General features: G+C 42.4%; 1 protein-coding gene across 2 annotated transcripts in view; it reads left to right on the plus strand.

The window, feature by feature from the left end:
• The window catches only part of LOC105065015 (cytochrome P450 2J2), a 40,973-nt gene extending 20,579 nt beyond the window's left edge, over positions 1-20,394 (plus strand). The window contains exons 2-9 of one of the 2 annotated variants that reach the window (XM_074376390.1): positions 2,505-2,667; positions 5,234-5,383; positions 5,773-5,933; positions 8,523-8,699; positions 10,556-10,697; positions 12,762-12,949; positions 15,873-16,011; positions 17,970-19,085. In XM_074376390.1, the coding sequence (XP_074232491.1) occupies positions 2,505-2,667; positions 5,234-5,383; positions 5,773-5,933; positions 8,523-8,699; positions 10,556-10,697; positions 12,762-12,949; positions 15,873-16,011; positions 17,970-17,986 (1,137 nt within the window). In that variant the 3' untranslated portion in view covers positions 17,987-19,085. Of the gene's footprint in view, positions 1-2,504; positions 2,668-5,233; positions 5,384-5,772; positions 5,934-8,522; positions 8,700-10,555; positions 10,698-12,761; positions 12,950-15,872; positions 16,012-17,969; positions 19,086-19,120 lie in introns of those variants that run through there. The other variant, XM_010950063.3, reaches the window with a different exon arrangement.
• Positions 20,395-25,418: the final 5,024 nt, after the last annotated feature.

A 25,418-nucleotide genomic window follows, 5' to 3' on the forward strand; every position in this document is an offset into this window, starting at 1 on the left:
CTTCCTTTTTAGCTTTTCTTTTTGTGTGTCCTTGCTTTGTTGATTTTTCAGATTCAGAGCTTAGAGTAACAGGAATCTCCTACAACTTTATATCTTGTGTTTCAGTCTCTTGTCTCACTGAGTCACCAGGTCAAATATTTTTTTTTATTCTACACATTTATTTCCTCCACTTTATTACTTAACGACTGAATCCTACATTTGGAATTTTTATCCTTCATATTAAATTTCCTGTCTATTAATTTTATTTGCCCTTTATAGCTCCTGACTACTTTTCTATTTATTTTTCTGTTTTTTATGATTTAAGCCTGTTTTAGCTTCCTGAACCATCTTGTTTTTAACTTCTTTTGTTCCCTTGCACTCTCTCTCTCTTTTTTACACTGTGTTCTTTTTTGTTATACATTGAAATTTATTCTCTACCTTACAAAGCCTTCCCAGATGACTGTGGCTCCTACATTTACCTCCATGTAAAGCAATTGGCCCCATGACTGGAGGGTGTACTTAAGAATTGTCAGACATCACTGTATTTAATACAAAGTGATCACACTGTAAACATGTTTGATCCAGTTCTGTTGGACTAGAAATATGCATGGGCAGAGGCTGGCAAAGATGGAACTGTGAGTATGTTCCTTTCAAGAAATTCTAATTGAAGGCTGAGTCCCTTCCAAGAACAAGCTGAGATTCCAGGTTGTATACATTGTCAGATAGGAGTCATTTAGCTTAACCTGACATTTTCAGCAGTTCCCAAAAACATCTTTACTGTACATTCTTTATTCATCAAGAAGTCACTTTCATAAATCCCTAGAGTTCATCCAGGCATTTACAAAGATGAAGTAAAAAGCTACCGATTCCCATTCCTGCCATTTCTTGAACAGAGGCATGTACATCAGAGACAGACAAGCTTAAGATGGAATCTTGGCTCTGCCCTTTCTATCAAAATGGGACAACTCTGCTAGTGATGAACAAACATTGGTAGAAAACTCTGGACCAAAAGGACCATGGAAGAATTGAGTTTCGAGTTGGTCTTTAATATGGGAGCAGGGTGGTGGAATAAGACTAAATCCACAACATTTGCTCCAATGGGGTGATGAGCTGCAGGGAGCTTGGGGTGACATGGGGGAGCATAAGTGGATGGCAGGTGGGGAGGAGGGTCCCCAGACATCTGGAGGAAATGAGCCCTTTTGTTTGACACCATGGCCTGCAGCTGGACACAGCCCTGCACACAGGAGGCAGGGACAGGGTCTACTTAGATTTCTCTCTTGAGGAAACATGTCAGGGAAGACTTTGATTAATGACCATTGACTGCCATTCAAGATATGTGAGCACATACCTGCTCATTTGTGTGGAGTCAGGACACACCTACACACTTTCCCATCCTATTCCTCTTTCTCTCCGAGGCCCCTCACTCTGATTCTCAGTTTCACTCTCTCATTCCACTAAACTCCAAGGTTCTAGCGCCATCTCAGGTTCACATCTTTGTCCTTATATCTTATGTAATGCTTGCCAATTGCCCTCCAACACCCAAAGCTCTCTCACCTTGGCTACATTACTTTAGGTGTGACTCATTTTCCTTTCCTGAAAGGCAAAGAAAATCATTCCTTCTGTAGGGTGGTTGTGAAGTTAAATGAGATAAAATGTGAAGGTGCTTAACGTGGCACCCAGGAGATGTGGGTGACTGACCATGAATGCCTTTCTCCAGCTCATCATCCCCGTGCTCTCAACCTCTCTTTGAAGATGACTGTATAAAGTCATGCACACTTGCACACGGATCCCATTCATTCCCCAGAGGCTGGAGTGGCTTTCTGCCAGGTTCCAGGAATCAAAGTTCCTTTCAAATTCCTGCCTTCCTTGTTCCTTGTAGAACACTTTGGGGAAGAATAACTTTCCCCTTTATAACTGGACTGCTGAGGCCCAAAATAAATAAAGGAACTTTCCCAAGAACTCACACCAGTAAACCATGGGGTTAAGATGTGTCTCCAGAGCTAGTGTGCTCTTCTCCACACCTGACCCCAGCCCGTGTTGTTGGAGGGGACTTTCTCCTCTGGTTAAACAGATATGATTTGCTAGTAAGTCCAGGCTTGCTAGACCAGACACTCATTAAAATGTCTCAGCCTTCCCTGGTGAGTCACATGTACTGAGTCTCTCCCTTCACTAGCCTCTAAGATGCTTGAGGTTAGAGAATTTGCTTATTTTATTATAGTTGTATCTTTGTGACTGGTCCTTAGGACACATGGTACACGCTCACTCAGTTCAAGTAGGCTGAACACATGAATGAATGATTGTAAGGAAACTTTATGTCCTGTGGTGAATCAAACCCAAATACAGTTGAGAGGGGGGAAAATGGAAAAAGTTAGAAACATTCCCTTCAGACCAAGGTGTGCACGTGTGTGCACACACACACACACACACACGCATGCAGCCTCCCTTCAATACAAACTGTACAGACACCCTCATTACTGGACACACAGATGTGCATATTCAGCTGTGACTGTTTTACTCTTTTCCAGTTCGTGAAGAAGTATGGGAATGTTCTTAGGCTGGAATTCGGTGATTTGTCTTCGGTTGTCATAACTGGATTGCCCTTAATCAAAGAAGTCCTTGTCCACCAGGGCGAAAACTTTGTGAACCGCCCCAAAGCCCCTTTCACAGAACGTCTCTTTATGAACAAAGGTAAGTGCCTGGACTAATGTGATGTATATGTTGGATACTCCTGTCGTCTGTGACAGATGCCTTGGTGACTTAATGCTCCAACACTCCCAGGGTCCAGGCCCATCATAAAGTTCCTGCCCCTGAAGGAAGCTGAGTGCCTGCATTCCCCACTGAAGGCCAGTCCTCTAGGACCCTGGCCGGGTCAACCCCAATGTCAGGGATTTGGGAGAAGCTGTGTCACCTGCATGAAGTCACTCTGGGAGCTTTGATAAATCAGTGTCCTCCTCACTCAATGATGTGATATGTTTTATAAGGAGAGAAAACCATGCGTTCTTGGTGGCTGTTTCTGCTTTCCCATTGACATCTCTTCCCCTAGGAAATGGATGTGGATCATTTACTTTCTGCTGAGTATGTGATACCTCGGTGCCTCTAGTTTCTTTTCCTTTAATATTGAGGTTGTGCCTCACAACATATCTCTAGCCTTTGGGTCTGTATTAGAACAGTTTGGCATGAATACTTAAAATGATCATTAAATAAACTTACACATTGAAAATTCTACATGAAAAATTCAAATACTTTATTCTAACAAAGCACCCATCTTTTAGGTGCTTCTCAATTATTCTTTGAAATATTGTACCCATTACCTCTACATCCATTCACTCTTATTTGTAATCTGCCCTGTGACACCTGGTGGCAGACACGACTGATGTAACAGTGAGTAGGACAAAAAAAAATCCTTGCCATCATGTAACCTACATTCTATTCAGAAATACAGTATCAATTAGTCTAATAATTTAAAGCCTTAGTGTTTGAAGTGCACCTGCACTTACTAGGGGTATATCATCTAGTCCTGAGGTTCAAAAAGGCTAATGTATGTAAGTGACAGTTAATTTAGGAAACTGAGGAAGCAACAAGGCAGAGGGAATAGAATACGAAAAGTCTCTGAGGAGGGAAGGAGGGAAGGAGGGAGGTGAACTTGAGGAACTGAAAGGGGGCCAGTGTGGCAGAGCATGGATTAAATGGAGGTGAAGCTGCTGAGTTTGGCCAGGATCCTTCAGGCATGTTCTTGTTAAGGATGCTGCTTTTATCTGAACAACAATGGAAACTCTCAGATGGTTTAAGCAGAGAAAGGAGTCATCATGTTTACAAAGTGAAATTGAAGACTAATCTAGGCTGTAATGTCAAGAATACAATAAAGAGATAAAGAGACCATTGCAGCATTTTTGGTTAGAGAAGCTGGGAGCTTGGACTACAGTAGATTAGACCAGGATAGTGGCTGTGAAGTTACATGGATTTAAGAACTTCAGGAGGTAAATCCAGTAAGACATGATGACCTAATGGGGAGAGGATGAGGTATTGAGGTGGACACCCAAGTGGGTGATAAAGAGAAGAAGGAACATTTGGGGAAAGACAAGGTGTGGGCTGGCTGGGGTGGGGTGTTGTGTGGAGCAAATGAGGAATTGAGTCATGGACATGCTGAGTTTGAAATCCTTTAAGTCAGCAGAGTCAAGCAGACAACTGTATGCACGCCTCGAGCTGAGAGTCAGACATAGATATTCACTATCAGTAGATGTCATTAAAATTCTAGGAGTTAATGAGTTTTGCTCAGAAATGGAGGATAGGGTAGGAAGACAAGAGGCTGGAAGATCATGAATCTTGAAGAACTGCATCATTTTGAAATTCGATAGAAGTAGATGAATTAACCAAAATATGGTAAGTTCCCTGTGGTCATAGAATTAGGAGGAAAATTTGGAGAGTCAGGTGTCCTGAGCACCACTGGAAGAGAGTGTTTCAAGAGAGAAGTGTCTCAAGCTGCTGATGTATCCAGATGAGGTTGAAAGGGATCCTAGATTTGACAGGAGGGAGGGACATTTCATGGAGAGGGTGGAGGCCAGAGCCAGGCATTAAAAGGGATTGAAGCGTGCTCTGGACACTTCTGAAAGAGGTGTGACCTCACCTGTGTTATGAAACGAATGATAGTCTACTGAACACAGCAGATGGTGTATTTTTCCCATTTGCTGTGCTGTTGTTTTTGCATAGACTGTTCACTCTTACTTAATTTCTTGAGTGATTCATTTATCGCTTAAGATCTAGCTTGGCATAAAGCCTTGCCTCCTTATGAGTAAGGATTTTGTCTAATCAATATGTGCATTCTTAGTATGTAGCACAACAAATATTAAACTGTACTTAGGTGATAAGTAATCAGAGCATTGGCTTCAGAGTCAGGCAGCCTGAATTTGAAAGCCTGTTCTCCTAGTTACTAACTCTGTGACCTTGCAGAGATTACTTATATCCCTTGTGTGTCTTTTCTCTCATAAATCAGATTGGTGGTGGGATGTTGACAGTAATGTTAGTACCTAGCTCAGAGAGGGTCTGTGAGTACTACATTACATAATGCATTAAAAATACAAATGTGTTCCGGCATTGCAAGCAAGCAGTACATACTAGTCATTATACCCACTGGTTTGGAATTATTTCTCTGAATAGTTTTCAAGTGCCTTTTGCCCTTCTCCTTCCTTCCATCTGATACACATCCCAATGGAATTTATTGGCTCTCTTTTCATAATGTTGGCTCTCTTTTTCCCAGGATTGATCATGTCCAATGGCCAGGAATGGAAGGAGCAAAGAAGGTTTGCCCTGATGACACTGAGGAACTTTGGTTTAGGAAAGAAGAGCTTAGAGGAACGCATTCAGGAAGAGGCCCGCTACCTCACCCAGGCAGTAGGAGAGGAGGCTGGTGAGTGTGTCATAGGACAGGTGCAGGAGACTGAGGCTCATTCCTTCACCGACCAGATGCTTAATAAGTGGCCACGTGCCTGCCTGTGCCCAGCACTGTGTAGGGCCCTGAGGGGTTAACAGTGAACAACTAACCTTGACCTGCCCTCATGGAGCTGGAGAATTAGACACAAGAAGATGGATATAGAACACATTGATTTAAATCCTGGTGGTCAGTTTGAATTCCCAGCATTGACCGAGTACTTGCTGTAGGTCAGACCCTGTGGAGGGTGCTGGGGCCAGTATCAGAGGTGGTTCTGTTCTCAGTGTGTCGTGTGTCATGTAGGGTACACCCTCAGAGGAAATGGAAAGACACAATTCTGAAGGATCCATCTCTTCCTCTCCCTCCAGGACAGCCTTTCGACCCAAACTTGAAAATCAAGAATGCGGTATCCAATATTATCTGCTCCATCACATTTGGGGGGCGTTTTGACTACCAGGATGATCAGTTCCAGGAGTTGCTGAGGCTGTTGGACGAGTTCATGAGTCTGCAGACATCAATATGCTGCCAGGTGAGACGTTCTCACTTCCTACCTTAGATAAAGATACTGGGTTGATGTCAGAAACAGATTTTGTCTTTTTAAGCTAATGCACAGCCTTTTAAAATTGCCTTTAACACAAAATGTTTGAAATCAATCTGTTGTATTTATTTATTTAGATAAAATTGTTTAAATTTACTATAGACAAAAATGTTATTAACATTCATTTAAAGTACAAATTTCATATGACCTACTCCTATGCACCCACGTTGTTTTCTTAAAAAAGCACAGTGTCCCAATAGCCTTTGAGCCCCTCCTGTCCATGTTCTTCCCTAAACCCCCACCCCATCCTCCCTCAGAAGCTCCCTTCTGTGACTGGTGCTCCCTGTCCACACGGATTTGATTCATATATTAGATGCTCTTGTTTTTAAATTCTGCTTAGTTGTCTATCGTGTGACTATGCCACTGTTTATTACTCGATTCTGTACTGATGGGTGCTTGGGTGACTTCCAGTCTGAGGATGTTAGGACTAAACCTGCCGTGAACATTGTTTAGTTCATGTGTACACATCTTCCCATTTCTCTTACATTTATACCTGGATGTAAAAAGTTGTCCCAGATGGCTGCACTACTTACATGCCCATCGACTCTTGATATGGTCAATCATCCAGTTTTGTCAGGTATTGATGTAGGGGGTTCAAACGTCGCCCCTTCCTTGATGGGCCCTGCCCTCCTCGTCTGTACTGCTAGGCCTGTGATTCTGTCAGTAACTCTGCTCAGCTTCTTGGTCTCTCAGCCTCTTTTCTGGATTTGAAAGACAGTTTGAGGGAAAATAAATCCTAAATGTTGCCTCTCTGGTGTCTAGAAGGGGGTTTGTTTTATTTATTAATGACAAGCATCTTTTCATGGAGCTTTGGACCCATCACACCAAACGTGATAAAGCAGTTCCTATGATTCCTGGCACATTAAAGGGGACTAATGAATGTGAGCTATAGTGATTATTGTCAATATTATTTTTGCATAATATTCCACTTCTGTCTTCTAATCAAGGTAGTCCCTGATTGAATAACTCCCTATTCTCACTTGTAATCAAGGTAGTCCCCCATTCAGTAATTCCATTTCTTACTTCTTAAGACAGAGCCAAGGAAGTCATTAGAGTTCAGTGGGTACCCAGCTAGGATGTGAAATTCCCAGGAGGGTAGGATGGGGCAGCAGGGCAGGGGTAGAAGGATTTCTTAGAGACACAGAAGAGACCAGGCACATTGATGGACAACTAGATGCACATTATCTCTGCTGATTTTTTATAACAGTTCTTTAAAGATAAAATGAAGCGTCTTGATGTGTGCAAGCAGGTAAGGGAGTATGTAAGCAAATCCACACAGTGTCCACTACTCTGTGTTAAGTGGGCGTGGAATCTCATGTCATTAGTCAGAAAGTAACCCTCAAGTCTGACTGGCAGACAGATAAAGTAGCAACAGATCAAAACATATTACTATTATCAAAGAGTATTATACCTAAAAAGCAGGAGAGCTAAAAGTCAAACTTGTGCCTGTTCATTTTAAATCTGGCCCACTTTCCAGTATGTTATACTATCTCTTTTACCAGATATTATTAGAGAAAATATCTTCAAAAACCACTTAATTTCAGTATAAAATGTCTTACAACACGGAAATTACATCAGAGTTTGGATAGGCAAATAAATATATATATGTTTTTAACATAGATAAATACAGAGATACATGACAGATAGACATGTTTTACCCAAACACACACACACACACAAAATATATATATAAATACACAAATATACCTATACATGTACACGCATGCGTGCACACACACACATACAACACAACTAGTGATAATTGCCAAGAAGTAAAATAAAACGAAATAAGGGAATGGAAGGAGGGTGCAGAAGTTCTGCTAATTATAGGATGATTAGGTAAGACAGGTCCAAGCAGATGACCTTTGAGCAGCACCTTAATAAAGGAAGAAGCTGGAGTTGTGCAGATTTCAGAGGAAGACCATTCCAGGTGGAAGGTACAGCAAATACAAGGACCTAAACAAGAACATCCTGGGTGTTATCACAGCCGACAATAGAGCTGCACTTTAAAGAGTAAGAGAGAGGAAGATGGCAGGGAGGGTAGTAGGGGAGGAGACAGGGGTGTGAGGGGCCAGCTCTTGGAGAGCTATTGGCCAGGAAAATGAGGTTGAATTTTTTTCTAAATGTAATGGAAGGTAACTGGAGGATTGAGAGCCAGAAAGTGAAATGATCAGTTAAACTGTTAAATGACCCCCCTGGGAGCTGAGCTGAATGGGGTGAAGGATGGAATCAGAAAACCTGTTGGAGGCTCTTACAGCATCCAGGTAGGAAATGCTGGTGGATTGTACAAGGATTACAAAGCAGATGGGTGGTGATGAGCCATCTGACACTGGTTTTATTGTGGATGGAGCGCTGACATGCTTGGCCAGAGGGTAAGAATTGGGTTGAGAGACTAAAAAACTGGAGGGTGACCCAAGGCTTAAGTCTAAACAGAGAAAAGAGAAAAAGCAGATGGTTTCATGTCTTAAAAAGTGGAAAACTGGCACCATCTTGTCTCCATAAATTTTTTTCCTTAATCAGCTCTATGATGTCTTTCCACGGATAATGAACATTCTCCCTGGACCCCACCAAAGGCTCTTTAGTAACTGGGAGAAACTGAAAATGTTTGTTGCCCATGTGATTGAAAACCACAAGAGAGACTGGAATCCTGCTGAAGCAAGAGACTTCATTGATGCTTACCTCCAGGAAATAGAGAAGGTGAGGAATCCAGACTTGTTTCCTGAGTTTTGTTAATAAAGAACAGTTGAGGGGATTCAAGTGTCTAATTGCTGCTATAACAAATTACCACAAACTTAAAAGATCACAGTTTATTGTCTTATAGTTTGAAACATCACAAGTCTGAAACCGACTTCACTGGGCCAATGTCAGGGTCATACAGGGCTGGCTTCTTCTGGAGGCTCAGGGGAAAATCTATTTTCTTGACTTTTCCAGCCTGTAGGGGCTGCCTGTACCCCTTGATTAATGGCCCCTTCCTCCGTCTTCAGAGTCATCAGTGTAGCACCTTCTCTGCCAACAATGTTACATCTCCTTCTTATGATCTTCTTGCTCCCCTCTTAAAAAGATTACCATGAATATATTGGGCCCCATGGGATGATCCAGGATCATCTTCCCATATCAATATCTTTACCATAATCATACCTACAAAGTCTCTTCTGCTACATAAGCTACCATCCGTGGGTTCCAGAAATCAGGTCATGGACATCTAAGTGGGTCTTTATTCAGCCCAGCACAGAGGAGTAAATTAGAGGCAGTGTTTCAGACAGTGGAGGAATATCATTAACTCAGAATTGATGAAACAATTAGAAATGTAGAAGTCAATTATACTCAATTAGAAAAAAGAAATTCATTCAAAAATTGATAAATTAAACATTTAAAAAGCTTAAAGAAATATAGAAGTTTAACAGTAATTAGGTCGACGCCTTTGAAACCTGAAATACTGCCAAGTCATAATGTGTTCTTGACCTTCTACCCATCTCTAAAGGAAGTACACACAAAAGGAGAAATAGGTATAGTTTCATTATAGTTGGACCAATGCCCAGCTTCCAACCACTTCCCTCAGCCCCCCAGGTCAGAACACAAGTAAAGCTGAGTCTGATGCCAGAGTTCAGACTCAAGTGGGAGGGACTTTCCCTTCCTCCCTTGTCCCCGTGTCATCCACTTCCCTACATTATAGGAAAGAAAGAGGAAAAAGCCAAGTTGGATGTATAGCCTTTCATGTGGTATCCCTTCTGGTTAATACACATCACTGCATCCCTGTCATCATCTATGAATCATCGGATTATTTTTTCCTCTCCTGGAGTTGACAGAGTGGTGGATTTCCTTCCATCTCCTCTCTTATTTCTTCTTATTGGCACAGCATTCCTGGAAGCATTGGTTCTCCTCAGAGGAGGAGACTTCACCTGCTGTAAGGTGTGCAGGTGTGGGACCACGCACAGAGGAATGTTGACAAAGTGAAGCCTCTGGAGGAAGATGGTAAAGATGCTGGAGAACCATGAGGAAATGTTGTTGGAATCAGAGACATTTAACCTAGAAATGCAAAGACTAATGGGAAAAAATGAGAATTGTACTTTAGAGAAATTCAGTTCTTTGTTTCTGGTATCAGTACAGACACTTGTTGAGTGATTTCTGTGTGCCCTTTGTGTCTCACATAATTCATAATGCCATTGTAATGGGTGAGTGTTGTTAGTTCTGTTTTGGGAAGCAGGAAACTGAAGCACAGAGAGGTTTAGTAACTTGCTCAAGCTACACAGATAGTGAATGATGTGGCTAGTATTGGAGCCCCCGGCTGTTTTTCCAGTGTACTAACAGGTTCTTCCAAGTTATGGGCATAAAAAAAAAAAAATTAGTCATCTTGATTTTCATCCACCAAATGTAACAAAACATCCAGAACTAGGGCAGGAGGATGCTAATGACATTCCATCCTCCTGAGACGGCCAATTGGAAGTCATTTCTCCTGGGGGTCTCCTCTCCCACATCCTCTCCAGGATGAAGCCCCTGTTTGCTGTGACAGCCAAGAACTATCTGATTAAGCCAACAAACATTGTGTTTTCCAGCATAGAGGCGACGCTACTGCAAGTTTCAATGAAGAAAACCTCATCCACAGCACCCTGGACCTCTTCTTCGCTGGAACGGAGACAACTTCGACGACACTGCGCTGGGGTCTGCTCTACATGGCCCTGTACCCCGAAATCCAAGGTGAGCCCATCAGTGGGTGTGCCTGGGCCAGGTCAGGATGGTGCCTCCTGGAACACACTTCCCACGTTGGGTCCAGAGGACAGGTGGTAAGAGGAAGTGATGGTAGGACAGTCACAGCACCAAATAGAAGGGAGAACGGGCACATTCATCAGTTTTTCATTCAGAACTGTGATGGGTCCCTGTACTACAAACATAACAATGGGTCCCTGCCCTCAGGAAACTGCCAGTCTAGTGGGGAAAACATTGAAGTCCATGGACATCTTGGTGAGTTCCCAGAAAAAGTGACAGTCCATTCACATGTGAATCAATTTCTCTACATGGTAGACCACTAGCTATGCTTGAAGAATCTACTCAGATACAAACTCCACTCAGATGTTTCCCTGCTCTGTAGGAAACCAGCATCATTTCCTTCTTTGGTGATAACCACATGCACCTCCATCACTTTGCTTTTTGAGCGTTATTTACATATCTCCCCACAGGCTGTAGGTTATTGAAAGTTAGTGACTCTTACCATCATTTTTCTTTCTCTAGACCCCAGAACACTTTGGGCACATGGAGAATAAACACTGTTGGGATACAGGTTTTCAAACTGGGGTAATAGTTTATTAACACAACATAAAGTCAATTTAGTGGAATAAGACCATCTTATTTCCCTAAATTAAAGCAAATAGAAAAATCGGAGTGCTTCCAGTGTACTACAAATAAGTTTTTTTCATGAAATTTTTATTACTTTCCTTATATGTACATAAATGTATGTTGTATATGTGTGTATATTTTTATTCCTGTGTCCTGAGTCATGATGTACAATGTATTTGTAACTGTGAATCACAGGGTTTTGTTTTTTGTTTTAAGTTTAAAACCCACCTAATTAGGATATAGATTGGCTTCTTTATTAGAGATTCCAAAATAACAATGGCTTAAAATGACAGAAGTGGAAGCAACACAGGTTAATGGATAAATGAACGAACTGTGACACACAGTGGAATATTATTCAGCCTTAAAAAGGAAAAATCCTGACACATGCTTTGATATGAATGAACCCTGAGGACATGATGCCAAACTAATGCAATCAAAAAAGGACATATATTGTATGTTTCTATTTATAGGAGGTGTCAGGATTGGTTGAATTCATAGTAAGTGAAAGTAAAATGGTGAGTGTTAGAAGCTGGAGATGCGGAACATGAGGAGTTTTCACTGAGTGGATGCAAAGTTTCAATTTTGCAAGAAAAAAATGTTCTGGTGATTGGTTGTACAACAAACAACATGCATGTACTTAACATTATAAATCTGTACATATAAAAATGGTTATGAAGTTAAATTTTATATGTGTATTTTATCTTAATTTTTAAAATTTTCTAATGCTCTGTAAAAAAATATACTTTATTTTTCTCTCAAGTGAAATATCCTAAGCTGGATAGTGCAGAAGCCTTTGGGTTCCAAGCTCTGTCTAATATGTTGCTCTGTTGTGTCTAGAGTGATGCCCTTTTTGGCCATTGCAAAGATGCCTCACCAATAAGGCTGCATTTCGACCAATAGGAAGGGAAGGGAGAAGCAACCTTAACTTTAAGGGAATGTCCCCAGTGTTAAACATCCCTCGACATACATTCTTTATTCCAAAACTTAGGTCACAAGGGAATCTTGGAAATGGAGTTTTTAGCTGGGGAACCAGATATCCAGCTAATATTTCTATTACCCTAGAAAAAGAGAAAAACCTTTAGTGGAGCACAATTAGCGGGTTTTTCTAAATTTGTGTGACACTCCCCTAAATCAGTTGGTGTAAATTTCAAAACATCCTAAAGATGAAAGCAGATTTATCCTCACTAATAAGAAGAGGAAACTGAGTTTCAGTAACATGCAGCAGGAATACTGAGCAGCAAGAATTGCAACCAGATTTGTCTTAAACCAGTGCCCACTTTGCACTCAGGTACCTCCCTGAGAAGCTACCATCTACACAGCCTGCTATAACTCTAGCCATTTTGATCCTGGTTACTTCATTCCTTAGCTGAACCAGGCTCAAGGAGGGTAATGAATACTACAATAATAGGACTTCCTCTGCTTTTTCAGAAAAAGTTCAGGCTGAGATCGACAGGGTGCTTGGCCAATGGCAGCAGCCGAGCACGGCAGCTCGGGAGTCCATGCCCTACACCAACGCTGTCATTCACGAGGTGCAGAGAATGGGAGACATTGTCCCCCTGAACGTGCCCAGGGAGGTGACAGTGGACACCACGCTGGCTGGATACCACCTGCCCAAGGTAATGAGGGCCTCCCTCGTGGCCTCAGATCTCCATGCTCACCTTTTTAAATGGTGGGACTCTCAACTGGGAAAGTGACTTGGATTTTTGTCCTAGAGGATCACTTAAATGAGGACAGAGATACTACACTCATGCTAGTTTCTTTCTTCCATGTGTTGTCTTTAGAACATCAGTTCGGCCAGATGATAATAGATGTTGTGGAGAAGAAGGGGGTTCCTAGGTCAAATGTGTGTAGGCAAAGCCTGGCTTTCTTCGCTGTGAGATTTCTCAGTGTTTTGACTATGTGATGTGCACTGAGATTCTTTGTAGGGAGACAGCAAGCAGCGGTTCTCAGTCAGACTTTAACACGAGGTCCTTTCTTTGCCTTGGTAGAGCTTCTCACAGGACTAGGAACCTCCCAGACTAACTTTGGAAAATTTGGCTTCACAATCTTGTGGTTACAGAATACTGAAACATAAATGGACATTTGAGACCATGTGAACCAACGTCACGTTCATGATGGTGTTTCTAGCATAATATCCACACAGGTATTTTTCCAGCTTTGCCCTACAACCCTGTGATGGAACTATCATCTCACAAGGGAAACCAAGCCAAGTGTGTTCCCTGTTAAATATCAGAAAAGAGAGAAAGGAACTGATGCTCATTAAGCAGCAATGATGTACCATGGACTGTATGGGTTCCTTCAAAATGTCTACATCAGTGCTCAGAATGATTCCATTGATCCCATTTTAAAAATTTGGAGTTGAGGCTCAAGAGAGTGAATAAGTTTGCCTAAGATGTCTGAACTACAATGTGAGTTCCAAAAACAGACATGTACTGATTCCCAGGTCATTTTTTTTTTTTTGTACTCAACCATGTCCTCTGCACAGAAGTTGATTTACTTTGACTTTAAGAGTCTCCCTGCAGTTGTCCTCAGTTGGTCCCTCCCTGTCATCACAAAGGATACTGTTCTTCCTCTTCCCCACTCTTAGGATATGGGTAGATCGCTCTCCTGTTCCCCCTAGAGTTGCACTTGCAACTACACATTTAAACTTCCTTTGCTTTCTTGCCACCTTTGGATGCCTTCTAGGTTCTCTAAGTCCCTCTGTGTATGTCTTAGCTGGGGACGATCTCAAGAGGTAGAACCAGAGGATCTTACCCATGGGACACCCCTGGGTCACTGTCCCTGCAGAGCCAGGAAAAGCAGCTGTTCCTGAGGGCATTGCCTTTCCTGTTTTCCTCCTGATGGACAATCCTGTGGGAGGAGACTAGGGTCTAGATTATTTCACAGGTGCTCTTTGCATTTTTATAGTGATTCATTTAGCTCCATAGATTGGGCTCAAGTCTTGTTCTACTCTGATTTTTAAAGTCTGCTTGAAAAATCATCCTGAGAACGTTGCCATGTCATTGACTGTGTGTTGTAGAGCCTCCGAGACAGAGCTTTGAAGTCAAATGTCCTGGTTCAAATCATGGTTCTACCTCCTCCCACCCTGTGACTCTAGGCACCTTATTTAACTTCCTGAGTTTCAATTTCTTTATTTGTGAAAATTAATTTAAACCTACCTAACAGGTGGAGGTAAAGTGAGGTCATCCATGTAAACTGATTAACGTAGTGAATAGTAAAAAGCTCCAAATAGCAGTCTTTGTTCTTTCTTATTTTTTCTTTTTTTTGTTTATTTTTTTATTGAGTTATAGTCATTTTACAATGTTGTGTCAAATTCCAGTGTAGAGCACAATTTTTCAGTTATACATGAACATACATATATTCATTGTCACTTTTTTTGGATGTGAGCTACTGTAAGATCTTATATATATTTCCCTGTGCGATACAGTATAATCTTGTTTATCTATTCTACATTTTGAAATCCCAGTCTTATATGCGAAAATCATGATAACTGCCCAGCTGAAAAAAGTCACTGGTTTCTCTAAAGATGCAGGCTGACTGGAATGGGGAGTGAGAGCAGGAGTGGGCAGAGATGGTTTCCAAAAGGCAGTGATGAGGATTAAAGGACGAGTAAGAGTTAACTCAGTGGCAAAGTGGGGAGGGAAGTCATTCCAGGGAAGACTAACAGCTTTTAAAAGCAGGGAAATGAGTGGGGACATGTGATGACTTTGAGAAACTGCAAGGAGCTCCCTGCAGCGGGAGTGCAGGCAGAGGGAGGGGCGCAGACAAGGGCAGGTGATGCATCCTTCATCTAGGAGTGACAGGGAGCTATTGAGGGTGTCTGTCAAGTTCCAGGTGTGCTGGGTGGATGGGTGTGACATGAAAAATTCCTGTTTAAAGCTAACTCTGCTTTCAGCATGAAGAGCACAAGGTAAGGGGAAAGGGAGGGTATGGGTATAGTTAGACAGCTATTTAGGGAGGCAAGAGGGTAGCCTGGACCAGGGTGGAAGAGGTGGACCTAAAATGGAGGAGACAGAATCAAGAGGAATTTAAAGTAAACTTGACCAGCCATGTTGAAGGATTGGATGAAGGCAGAATGAGGGAAAGGGAGGTATTAAGGGGGACTCCTGAGGTTCTTGCTATGTACGTGGAAGGATAGTGGTTCCTTCACAGGGCGACCTGATTCTCTTATTCAACCTTCTGTGGAATGACCTAGACATTGGAGGGGAGAGAACGGAAGAAACAAAGATACATGAGGCATTTTTACCTTGAAAGAGCTGCCATAGCCATCGTTTCATGGAGCAGCTGGGTTGGTTTGGGGACAATATTGACTGGCCAGCTGTCACATTATTCTCTCATTGATGCACACATGTTCCCTCCCAAGTCCTGCACTGACATGTCCCTGGAGAGATCCATTTGGCAGTCATGAGTGGTTCCATTTCCCTGGTAAAATTCCCAGCAGACAGTTATACCAATCATTGTAATCTGTCCCCTGGCTGCCGTCTGCACAGGTGTGTTGTGTGGATCAAGCCTTGCCTGAGTCTTTGCTGACTTTTGTAGGGAATCATGGTCCTGAGCAACCTGACTGCACTGCACACGGACCCCACAGTGTGGGCCACCCCAGACACGTTCAATCCGGAGCACTTTCTGGAGAATGGACAGTTTAAGAAAAGGGAAGCTTTTCTGCCTTTCTCAGCAGGTGAGATGTAATAAATACAAGTGTGGCGACCCAGAGTCCCTCTCTCAGCCCTTCTCTACTCTCCCTCGTGGGCTCTGCTCTTGTAGGAATGTCCTTGGAAAGCCCTGCCCATCCTGACTCCCTGTTGATGTTGCTGCACCTCTGGGTTCCCTGGGTGGGGCATCACCAGGACTCAGGCCCTTACTTCCTAAATCCTGGTTTGACTCTGATGCAGATTTGACCTTCACGTTGTTCTGTCGCAAGAGCACTGGGAGCAGAAGCTCAGACCCTGCTTGTTGTCCACAAAGCAGACTGGACACTTGCCATCATTTTGAAGTTCTTCAGTATTTCAAGTTCTTTTTAAGGGCCACCCACTCACACAGAACTAGATCCAATTTCTAAGAATGGAGTGGGAAAGGGCAGGAAAGGGGCGGTGTCCTCTTCCTTATGGACTATAGAAGGTGCAGGCGTAACTAGGTGGGATTCTACTCTATAAATGCTCCCCGAAGACATCATTTACCTTTTTAAATTCTAATTTGGTAAACAAGTTTACACTGTACACAACTTGAAAGACAAGAAGTAGGATGCAGTTAAAACTCTCATGTTTCCAAGGCAGCCAGATCCAGAAGGGGGTTTAACTCAGAACATTGTAAGATGAGTGGGAAAAGTTCTTAGCATATTTCAGGTATTGAGTTATGTATGTTGCAGAGATGGTTTCAAGTAAATTCCCAGTTCCTTAGTTGTAGAAATATTTCCTGGGCACCTACTGTGTGTCAAGCATTCAGACTTGAGGATAAGATAATGAATGAAGTGGAAAATAGAATCTCTCTCATACAGTATAATGTTGTAGTGTAACCTTACAAGGTTCAACTTCCTGTCACCACTTTTGGGATAAGAAAACTGAGGCTTAGCAGCAACAATATGGCATCTGAAGTCACAAGCTCAGGTGACTAGAACTCAGTGTAAACCAGGTTTATCAACAACTAAAGCCTGTGCTCCTCCTACCAGTGTCTCCTAGGAAATTAACTAAAGACTATACTAAGCTGATACTCTCAAATTCATCATAGTTTTCCTATCATTAATTTAAACTTAAATATAGGTTGATTTTCGGAGACAGAATCATTGGCTGATGACACCACTAAGGCACAGGAAGGGAGGGACTGGAACTTGACCCGTGCTGTATGACACTGTCCTGAGTGTACCTGGACTGACTGTGATCAGATCTTCTTTGTCTGTCTTCATGTGGTTCTATGTCACCTTTGCTCACAATGGACCAGTCACTTAGTAATATGAAAGCAGATATGAGGTGTAGGAATCCCTTCCAGCCTTCCTGTCTGCAAGGGCTTCAGGTGTCATATTAGATTACAAAGTTTCACCTGTGTATTTCACGTGTTATATTTATTTTTCCTTTACTGTATTTTTTGCTACTGAGGGTTGTATCACACTCTTAATCACAGAACTCATTTATAAGCAAATCATCTCATTTAATTCTTACACCAACCTTGTTATTAGTAGTTAGACAGAAAATGGATCAGTTTCTCCTTTCTTAATATAAGGAAAGTACAAATAAGAGAGAGAGGTTTCTTTTTTTTTTTTTGGGGGGGGGGAGAGCCAGGCAGGTTTTATTTTACTTTGCTTTTTAAGTGATGTTTAGTCGGTTACAAGGTGTCTGGTTTACAGGACAATGCCCCAGTCATGTATATATATGCATATATTCATTTTTATATTGTTTTTCATTAAAGTTTAGTACAAGATACTGAATATAGTTCCATGCACTATACAGAAAAAAATTTTTTATCCATTTTTATAAGTAATGATTAACATTTACGAATCTCAAACTCCCAAATTTATCCCTTCCCATCTCCTTTCCCCTGGTACCCATAAGATTATTTACTATGTCTGCAAGTCTGTTTCTGTTTTGTAGATAAGTTCATTACTGTCCTCTTTTTTCTTTTCTTTTCCTTTCTTTTTTTTTTTAGATTCCACATATGAGTGAAATCACATGGTATTTTTCTTTCTCTTTCTGGCTTACTTCACTTAGAATGATGATTTCCAGGTGCATCAATGTTGCTTCAAATGGCATTATTTTATTCTTTTTATGGCTGAGTAGTATTCCTTGTGTAAATATACCACAACTTCTTTATCCAGTCATCGTCAATGGACATTTGGCTTGCTTCCACATCTTGGCTATTGTACACAATGCTGCTATGAACACTGGAGTGCATGTATCTTTTAGAATTAACGTTCCCTCTGGATATATGCCCAGGAGTGGGATTGGTGGGTCATATGATAAGTCTATTTTTAGTTTTTTGAGGAATCTCCATACTGCTTTCCATATTGGGTGCAGGACAGGGAGTGAATATGTTAGAATTTTTAACAAGGGTTTTGCCTGGATTATAGAATTATAAATATCTTTTATTGTCTTTATATTTTTCACACTTTTATTTCTTTTTGCAGTGAACTTGTATTACTTGGGGAGGAAGAAAGGTATTCATACCCTCACACACAAGAGGTGGTGGTACAGTCTAATGTGGGTTGTCATAGCCCAAGTGGGTGAGGAGGACATTCAGGAAGGGGAGGGGCAGCAGGTGCCTGGAGCAGGTGTCAGAGCACAGTGGGGATAAGACAGACTCTGCCCTGCATGGGGGGACCATGGCAGGGAGATTCCCAACCATTAAAGAGAGAAACCTGATGCAGGAAAAAGTTGCCTCCTCGGATATTTACTTGCTTACCCTTTTCATCAGTTTGCTTTTAAGAACTGAAAAAAAAAATAACACAGGGTGTGGGTTTTCATCTTTCTAGTTTGCTGTTGGATTATTGAAAGACTTCATGCCAGACTCTACTTACTGGTCAACCCAGACCTCTCACTCCTTTCATCTGCACCCTGACCCTTCACACCTGTGCTCACCTGCCTGCGCCTTAGAGGCACTGGAGTGTGTGACTGTGGATGGATGCTTTCTGTGCCTTGTTTAACTCAGGTTTTGATCAAATAAGCCACATCCATTAAGCTCCAGGGCCCAGCAGGCCCTCCGTTTCCTCAGGTTTTGCAAGATGTGGTGGAAGGTTTCAGTCATTGCTGGGCGCAGACACTGCCTGGTAAGGTAACCCGTCTTATGTTTTTGTCTTTCAGGAAAGCGGGTGTGCCTTGGAGAGCAGTTGGCCAGGTCTGAGTTGTTCATCTTTTTTACTTCTCTTGTGCAAAAATTCACCTTCAGGCCTCCAGACAATGAGAAGCTGAGCCTGAAGTTCAAAACAGGCCTGACCATCTCCCCAGTCACCTACCGCATCTGTGCTGTTCCTCGGGAGTGAGGTTGTCTGGGAGGGAGTAGGGAAAGCAAGAAGAAATCATATGTCCCCTTGCCCCCATGGCACTGTTGCTTGCTGAGAAATGAAAGAACAGAATGACCTGCCTCTGAGGAAGGTCCTAGGACTTGGACTCAGAGGAAACTAGATCCAAACTCCAGGTTTCCCATCCCTAGTGTAGCCCTGAGTGAATCAGTTATGTTGGGAGGGATTTGCATTTTTACCCAGTAATGAAAAGAGGATAATGATTTTTCTCTAAAGGAAGAATACTATATAAATCAGAGGAAATAATGGACTTTACTGATCTGAAAACCATAAAGCACATCATGAAATTTGTAGCTGTGACCTGCCTGCCTCCTGCTTCCTTCCTTAGTCCTGGATTAGCTTCTGGTCTGTTGACGTGGCTCGGGTCAGATTTTGCCAAATGGCGCACGAGAGTTAGCAGACCCTGGGGCCAGCAGGGCTGTCAAGTGGAGAGACTTTTTCCCTCCTTCCACCATATTATGTACCCTCTTTACAGAAGTGAGCTACAGAGGTTACAAAAACTGCTTCCTGATGCCCCGTGACAGGACCCACCTGGGGTTCCAGTGCCTTACTGTAGCACTAGGGCCTCAACAGTGCTTTCCAGGGGCCGTTTGACTGGCGGCAACTGGATGCAGCTGAAACCGAGAAAGGAAGAGGCCCGTTTCCACCTCCTGTTACACGTGTGCCATCCCGCCCACAGTGAGAGCCTGACAAGTGCCCTTTCTCGTTCCGTGTGGAATGAAAGGTGTAGGGGAATGACTCCCAGGACTGCTCAGGACCTTGCTGTGTCCCAAGGTCAGCCCTGTGAACAGAGGGACAGGACTGGAAATGTCAGTAATTAGACAGAATTTTCACAGCTTTGACCTACTTTATGAAGAATTCTTGCCTTGTTTTAACTTTATCACAAGTACACACTGGTGTTTCTGCCATTACGTCTCTCAAAGTTCAGTTCCAAATAGATTTGTATTAGAAGATTCTCCTTTGTTTTACTCTGCTTAGTTTGGATGAATGCAATCCTGCAATATGGCTATTAACTTAGCATTTTCTTATTTAATAAAATTGCATTGCTTCCCCCAATATCCACATAACTCTGGTGATATCTTCCTCTGTGTGGAAAAACCAAACCTTCGGAATTGTCTTATCTTCTTAGAAAGCGTAGATGGAGCTGTGCTTTGGAAATAAGTCTCACATAAATAGTATTTTCACATGAATAGAACACTTATTTTTTGAGCATGAACTGTGAGGCAGATACACAGTGACTGACAAGGAAGGAACAGGGCTGTCTCTTCTTCAAGCCCACAGTCGAGTGCTGGTGGTGCTGGGGAGTGGGGGATCATATACCTACAAATAAGTGTACAGTGGTGGTGCCCACTGGGGAAGGGGCACCACAGGAAAAATTTCTGAAACACATGCAGCCACGGCATCTTTCATCACTCTCTCCATGGCACAGCGGTCTCCAGGGGGAGGGATGAGTGTGGTAAGTCCCTCGGGTTGGTCCCTCCCCCACCTCAGCTCTTGGAAACCAGAGCAGTACATTGTGCCCTGGATTCCTTCCATGTTTACCTTCTTTTTTAATGAGACAGAATGACTTTACTTTGACTTCATTTTTGGAGAATAATTTTACCAAATACAAAATTCTAGATTACCAGAATTCTTCTTTTAGCACTTTGGAGATGACATGTTGTTGTTTTCTGATTTACACTCTTTCTGATAAAAAGTTTGTAATAATTCGTATATTTGTTCTCGTATTCCTTATGAGTCTTTTGTTTTAGGAGTATTTTTAAGGATTCTTTTCCTGTATCATTGCTTCTTAGTAGTTTGTTTATAACATCTTCGTATAGTCTTCTCTGTGTTTCTCCTCATTGGGGTTCATTGACACAATTGGATCAGTGAGTTTAATAGTTTTAGAAAATTTGGTTTCATTTTGGTTGTTGTTACTTCAAATAGTTTTCATGAACTCTCCCCATGTCCTCATATAACTGGAATTTCAGTCGCACATAGGTTAGTCCCCATGATATTGACCTACTAGACACTAAAGATATGTTAATTTTTCTTCAGGCTTTTTTTTTTCTATTTTAGTTTGGATATATTCTACTGTCCTGCCTTCAAGTACTCCAAGTTCATTTTTTTTTTTGACAGTCTTATTCTGCCATTAAGTCCATCCATTACATTTTTATATCATGTATTTTTTCTACTCTGGAAGTATCATTTGGTTATTACTTTTACAGTGTATATTTCTCTCAACTAATTTCGTATGATCTTTTAAATCCTCGAGTACACTTATTTTCAGTTTAAAGCTTTTTTCTGATACTTCATCATTTCTATCAATTTGTATCTTCTATTAACTGGGTATGGGTCACATATTCCAAATTCCTCATATGTGAGGTAATTATGGATTGACTAAGTAAAATTTCCAGATTCAGTGTTTGGATTCTGTTGTCTTCCTTTAAAAAATTTTGAGTTTTCTTTTGACAAGCAGTTAATTTACCTGAAGAACATCTTGGGTTTTTTTTTTGTTTGTTTTTTGTTTGTTTGTTTGTTTGTTTTTCTAGGCTTGTTTTAAAGCTTTGTTAGAGTGGGTCAAGGGCAGGCTTCTTCCTCAGGCTTCTAAAGTGTGATCTTTCTGGGGCCTCTACCTGCTCAATATGGTCTCTACACTCTGTTCAGAATCCAAATAATTCCAATGTGTAAAAGTTCTGGCAGGCATTAAGCTGACAGCTCTCTGGCAGTTGTTTTATCCCCAGTGGATGTCCTTTGCTCAGCCTCATGGGGTCTCACCCTACATGTGCACAGTGCACTATTTAGCTGATCTCTAAGTATTCATGAGGTTCTTCCTTGGCATAGTTTCCTCCTTTGTGTTTTCTGCTCTGTTACTCCATCACCCCAAACTCCAATCTGTATGTTCTCATCTTAGCAAGAAGATGTGATTGCTGTGATCTAAATCCCCCCTCTTTCTCACAAGGGAGTCAAGTTAATGCCTCCAGACAGAAAGTCATAGAGATTGCAGCTCATCACAGCTGTTCCTTTCTTAGGGGGATCAGAGGCCTGAACTGAAAGCTTATTTTTCACTGAAGTATAGTTGATGTACAATATTGTGTTAGTTTCAAGTATATAGCAAAGTGATTCACTTATACATGTATATATTTCAGATTTGTTTCCGTTATAGGTGATTGCAAGATATTGGATATAACTCCCTGTGTTATATAGTAAATCCTTTTTGCTTACCTATTTTATGTATAGTAGTTTATAGCTGTTAATCCCATTAGGGATCCAAGTTTATTTCTCCTCACCCTCCTTTCCTCTTTGGTAACTATAAGTTAGTTTTCTATGTCTGAGAGTCTATTAATGTTTTGTATACAGAATTTTTTGTATTTTTTTTTAGATTCAACATAAAAGTGATATCATAATATTGGTCTTTGCCTGACCTACTTCACTTAGTATGATATTCGCTGGATCCATCCATGTCACTGCAAATGGCAATTATTCATTCTTTTTATGGTTGAATAATGTTCCAATGTATACATATGTTGACACCACATCTTAAACTAATCTCCTATTGATGAGCACTTGGGTTGTTTCCAAGTCTTGGCTATTGTAAATAGTACTGCTGTGAACATTGGGGTGCATATATATTCTGAAATTTTATTTTTATTTATTTGTCTGCTCTGGTTGTGTGTGGTAGAAGGACTAGCTCAGTACTAGCTATTCACTTGTTACATGAAACAAGTTTCATCAGCCTGCCATAGTATTTTTGGAAATTAAGTTTGTCTGGAGGATCTCATCAAGATGGCAGAATAGAAGGACCTTGAGCTCACCTCCTCTCACAAACACAACAAAACCGCAACTGACTGCTGAATAACCATCGATAACAAAGGTTGGAACCTACCAAAAAAGATCCTCTACAACTGGAGACATAAAGAGAGAACCACAGTGGGATGGTAGGAGGGGTGCACTGGCGATATCATTGGGTCCCATACACCCTAGATGGGCCAACTACAAGGAGGAGAATAATTCTGTTGTGGAGGTTCTTCCAGGGGAGTGGGAGTTCTGAGCGCCATGGCACATGCCCCAGCCCTGGGATCTGGCATCAGGAGGAAGAGCCCCCAGAGCATTTGGCTTTCAAGGCCAGTGGGGCTTGATTGCAAGAGCTCCACAAGACTGGGGAAAACAGACATTCTACTCTTAAGGAGCACACATAGAATCTCATGTGCTCTGGGACCAAGGGCAAAAATGGTGATTTCATAGGAGGCTGGGTCAGACCTGCCTACTGGTCTTGCAGTGTCTCCTGGGGAGGTGGGGGTTGGCTGTGGCTCACCCTGGGGACATAAAAGCTGGTGATGGACATATTGGACAGTACACATCTCTATGAACTCTCCTGGAGGCTGACATCTTGCCTGGGTCATTAGCACCAAAACCTGGCCCACCCAGCAGTCTATAGGCTTAAGTGCTGGGATGCCTCAGGCCAAACAACTAACTGGAGGTGAACATATTGCCACCCATCAGCAGACATCCTGAGCCCACAGCGGTCTCTGGACATGCCCCTGCCATCCGACCTCCACAGGTGTATCCCTGATTGACTCAGGTCCCAAAGCTTTCTTTGTGGTAGATGTAGGTTGCTCAGTACTGGCTTATCCTGCTTGCTATACAGCGGTACCTTGTTGTTTGTCTGTTCCGCACATCGTAGTTTGTATCTGGCAATCCCAGACTCCCAGTTTATCCCTCCCTCCCACCTTCCCCCTGGAAACCATAAGTTTGTTTTCTGTCTCTCAGTCTCTTTCTGTTTTGTATATCAGTTCATTTGTGGCAGTTTTTCAGATTCCACGTACAAGTTATATGATATCTGTCTTTGACATACTTCACTTAATATGATAATCTCTAGGTCCATCCATGTTGCTGCAAGTGGCATAATTCCCTGATTTTCACCCCAACTCTGCCTTCCCAAAAGGAGGAGGGATTTTTGTCCATATTTAGTCTGGATAGGAGGTGTCCTGGCCTCAGTGCATTTTATTGAAAATGCAATATTTTATTTTATTGAAATGAGGGCATAATGAGCAAAAAGTACATTCAGATACCTGCAATTCCTGCCTTTTCCCACCCTTTTTTTTTGCTGTCCTTCAGGCTTCTCTTCACCCCAAAATGTGTGACCACTTATCAGCTCAGAGGTTCCTGCTTTTCTTTCTCTGCCCAGGGACCCCTGGTGCTCACATGATACATGGTTTCCTGTATTTAGCCTGTGCTGCTCGTTTCTGCCCAGCTCCTGCCATTTGGCCTGCATCCCCCTTTCTCTGCTCATCTCTCTCTACCTGCTTGCTCTAACAAAAGCTTTCATGGACTTCAAACAGGGCCAGCCAGCTCCACATGTTTATCTTCAAAACAGTTACAAATCCAGGGAGTCCTAAGATGTCTTGCAGACCAGTGGGTTCATTCACTTACCACTTATTTAGGACGTGTCTCTGTCTCAGTTTCTGCAACTGCAAGATGGAAGGAAGAAAGCATCTGCATATTTTTGTCGGAATTAAGCAATTTATGTAAAGAGGCTGATGGAACTCCTGGTATATAGTAAACACCCAAGAAATGTCAGGTGCTGCCGTTACCCTGATTAAAGTTCACCAGGCGCAGTTCCAATCAGTGAATGAGAGGGTGATTGAGAAACAGGGAGCTCAAATGTCTGTGCCACTCTCAGATGCAATGAAACCATAACCGCTAGAGGCCCATAATGTCACAGAGAGACAAGCGTTGTAAATAGCAACTAAAAAAGCTCCTAGCCTGGCCTTTTCCAAAACCTGGTCATGTTCCCCCAGGAATCTGACCTCTGGCTTCTAGTGGGGCTGTCAGGCAGGCTGGATGCAATTGGAGGGAAGAAGAGCTCCTGGTGGGGGTGAGGGGTTGCTGCAGGGGGCAAGTCTGGGGAAAGAGCCCTGAACACTGGCAGAAGCCTGGCCACTGGGCGCCAGGCAGGCAAGGCAGGGAAGTGCGGGCTGGAACCTGCGAGTGGGCGGTGTTTGGGTGGCTGGACCTGGGGGCGGGGAGGGGAAGGCACTGCCTGGAGTGGGGCGGGGCGGGGCGGGGCCAAGGGAGGGGCCTGGAAGGGGGCGGGGCTG

Source organism: Camelus bactrianus, chromosome 13 (assembly GCF_048773025.1).
Source record: "Camelus bactrianus isolate YW-2024 breed Bactrian camel chromosome 13, ASM4877302v1, whole genome shotgun sequence".
Classification (NCBI taxonomy): domain Eukaryota; kingdom Metazoa; phylum Chordata; class Mammalia; order Artiodactyla; family Camelidae; genus Camelus; species Camelus bactrianus.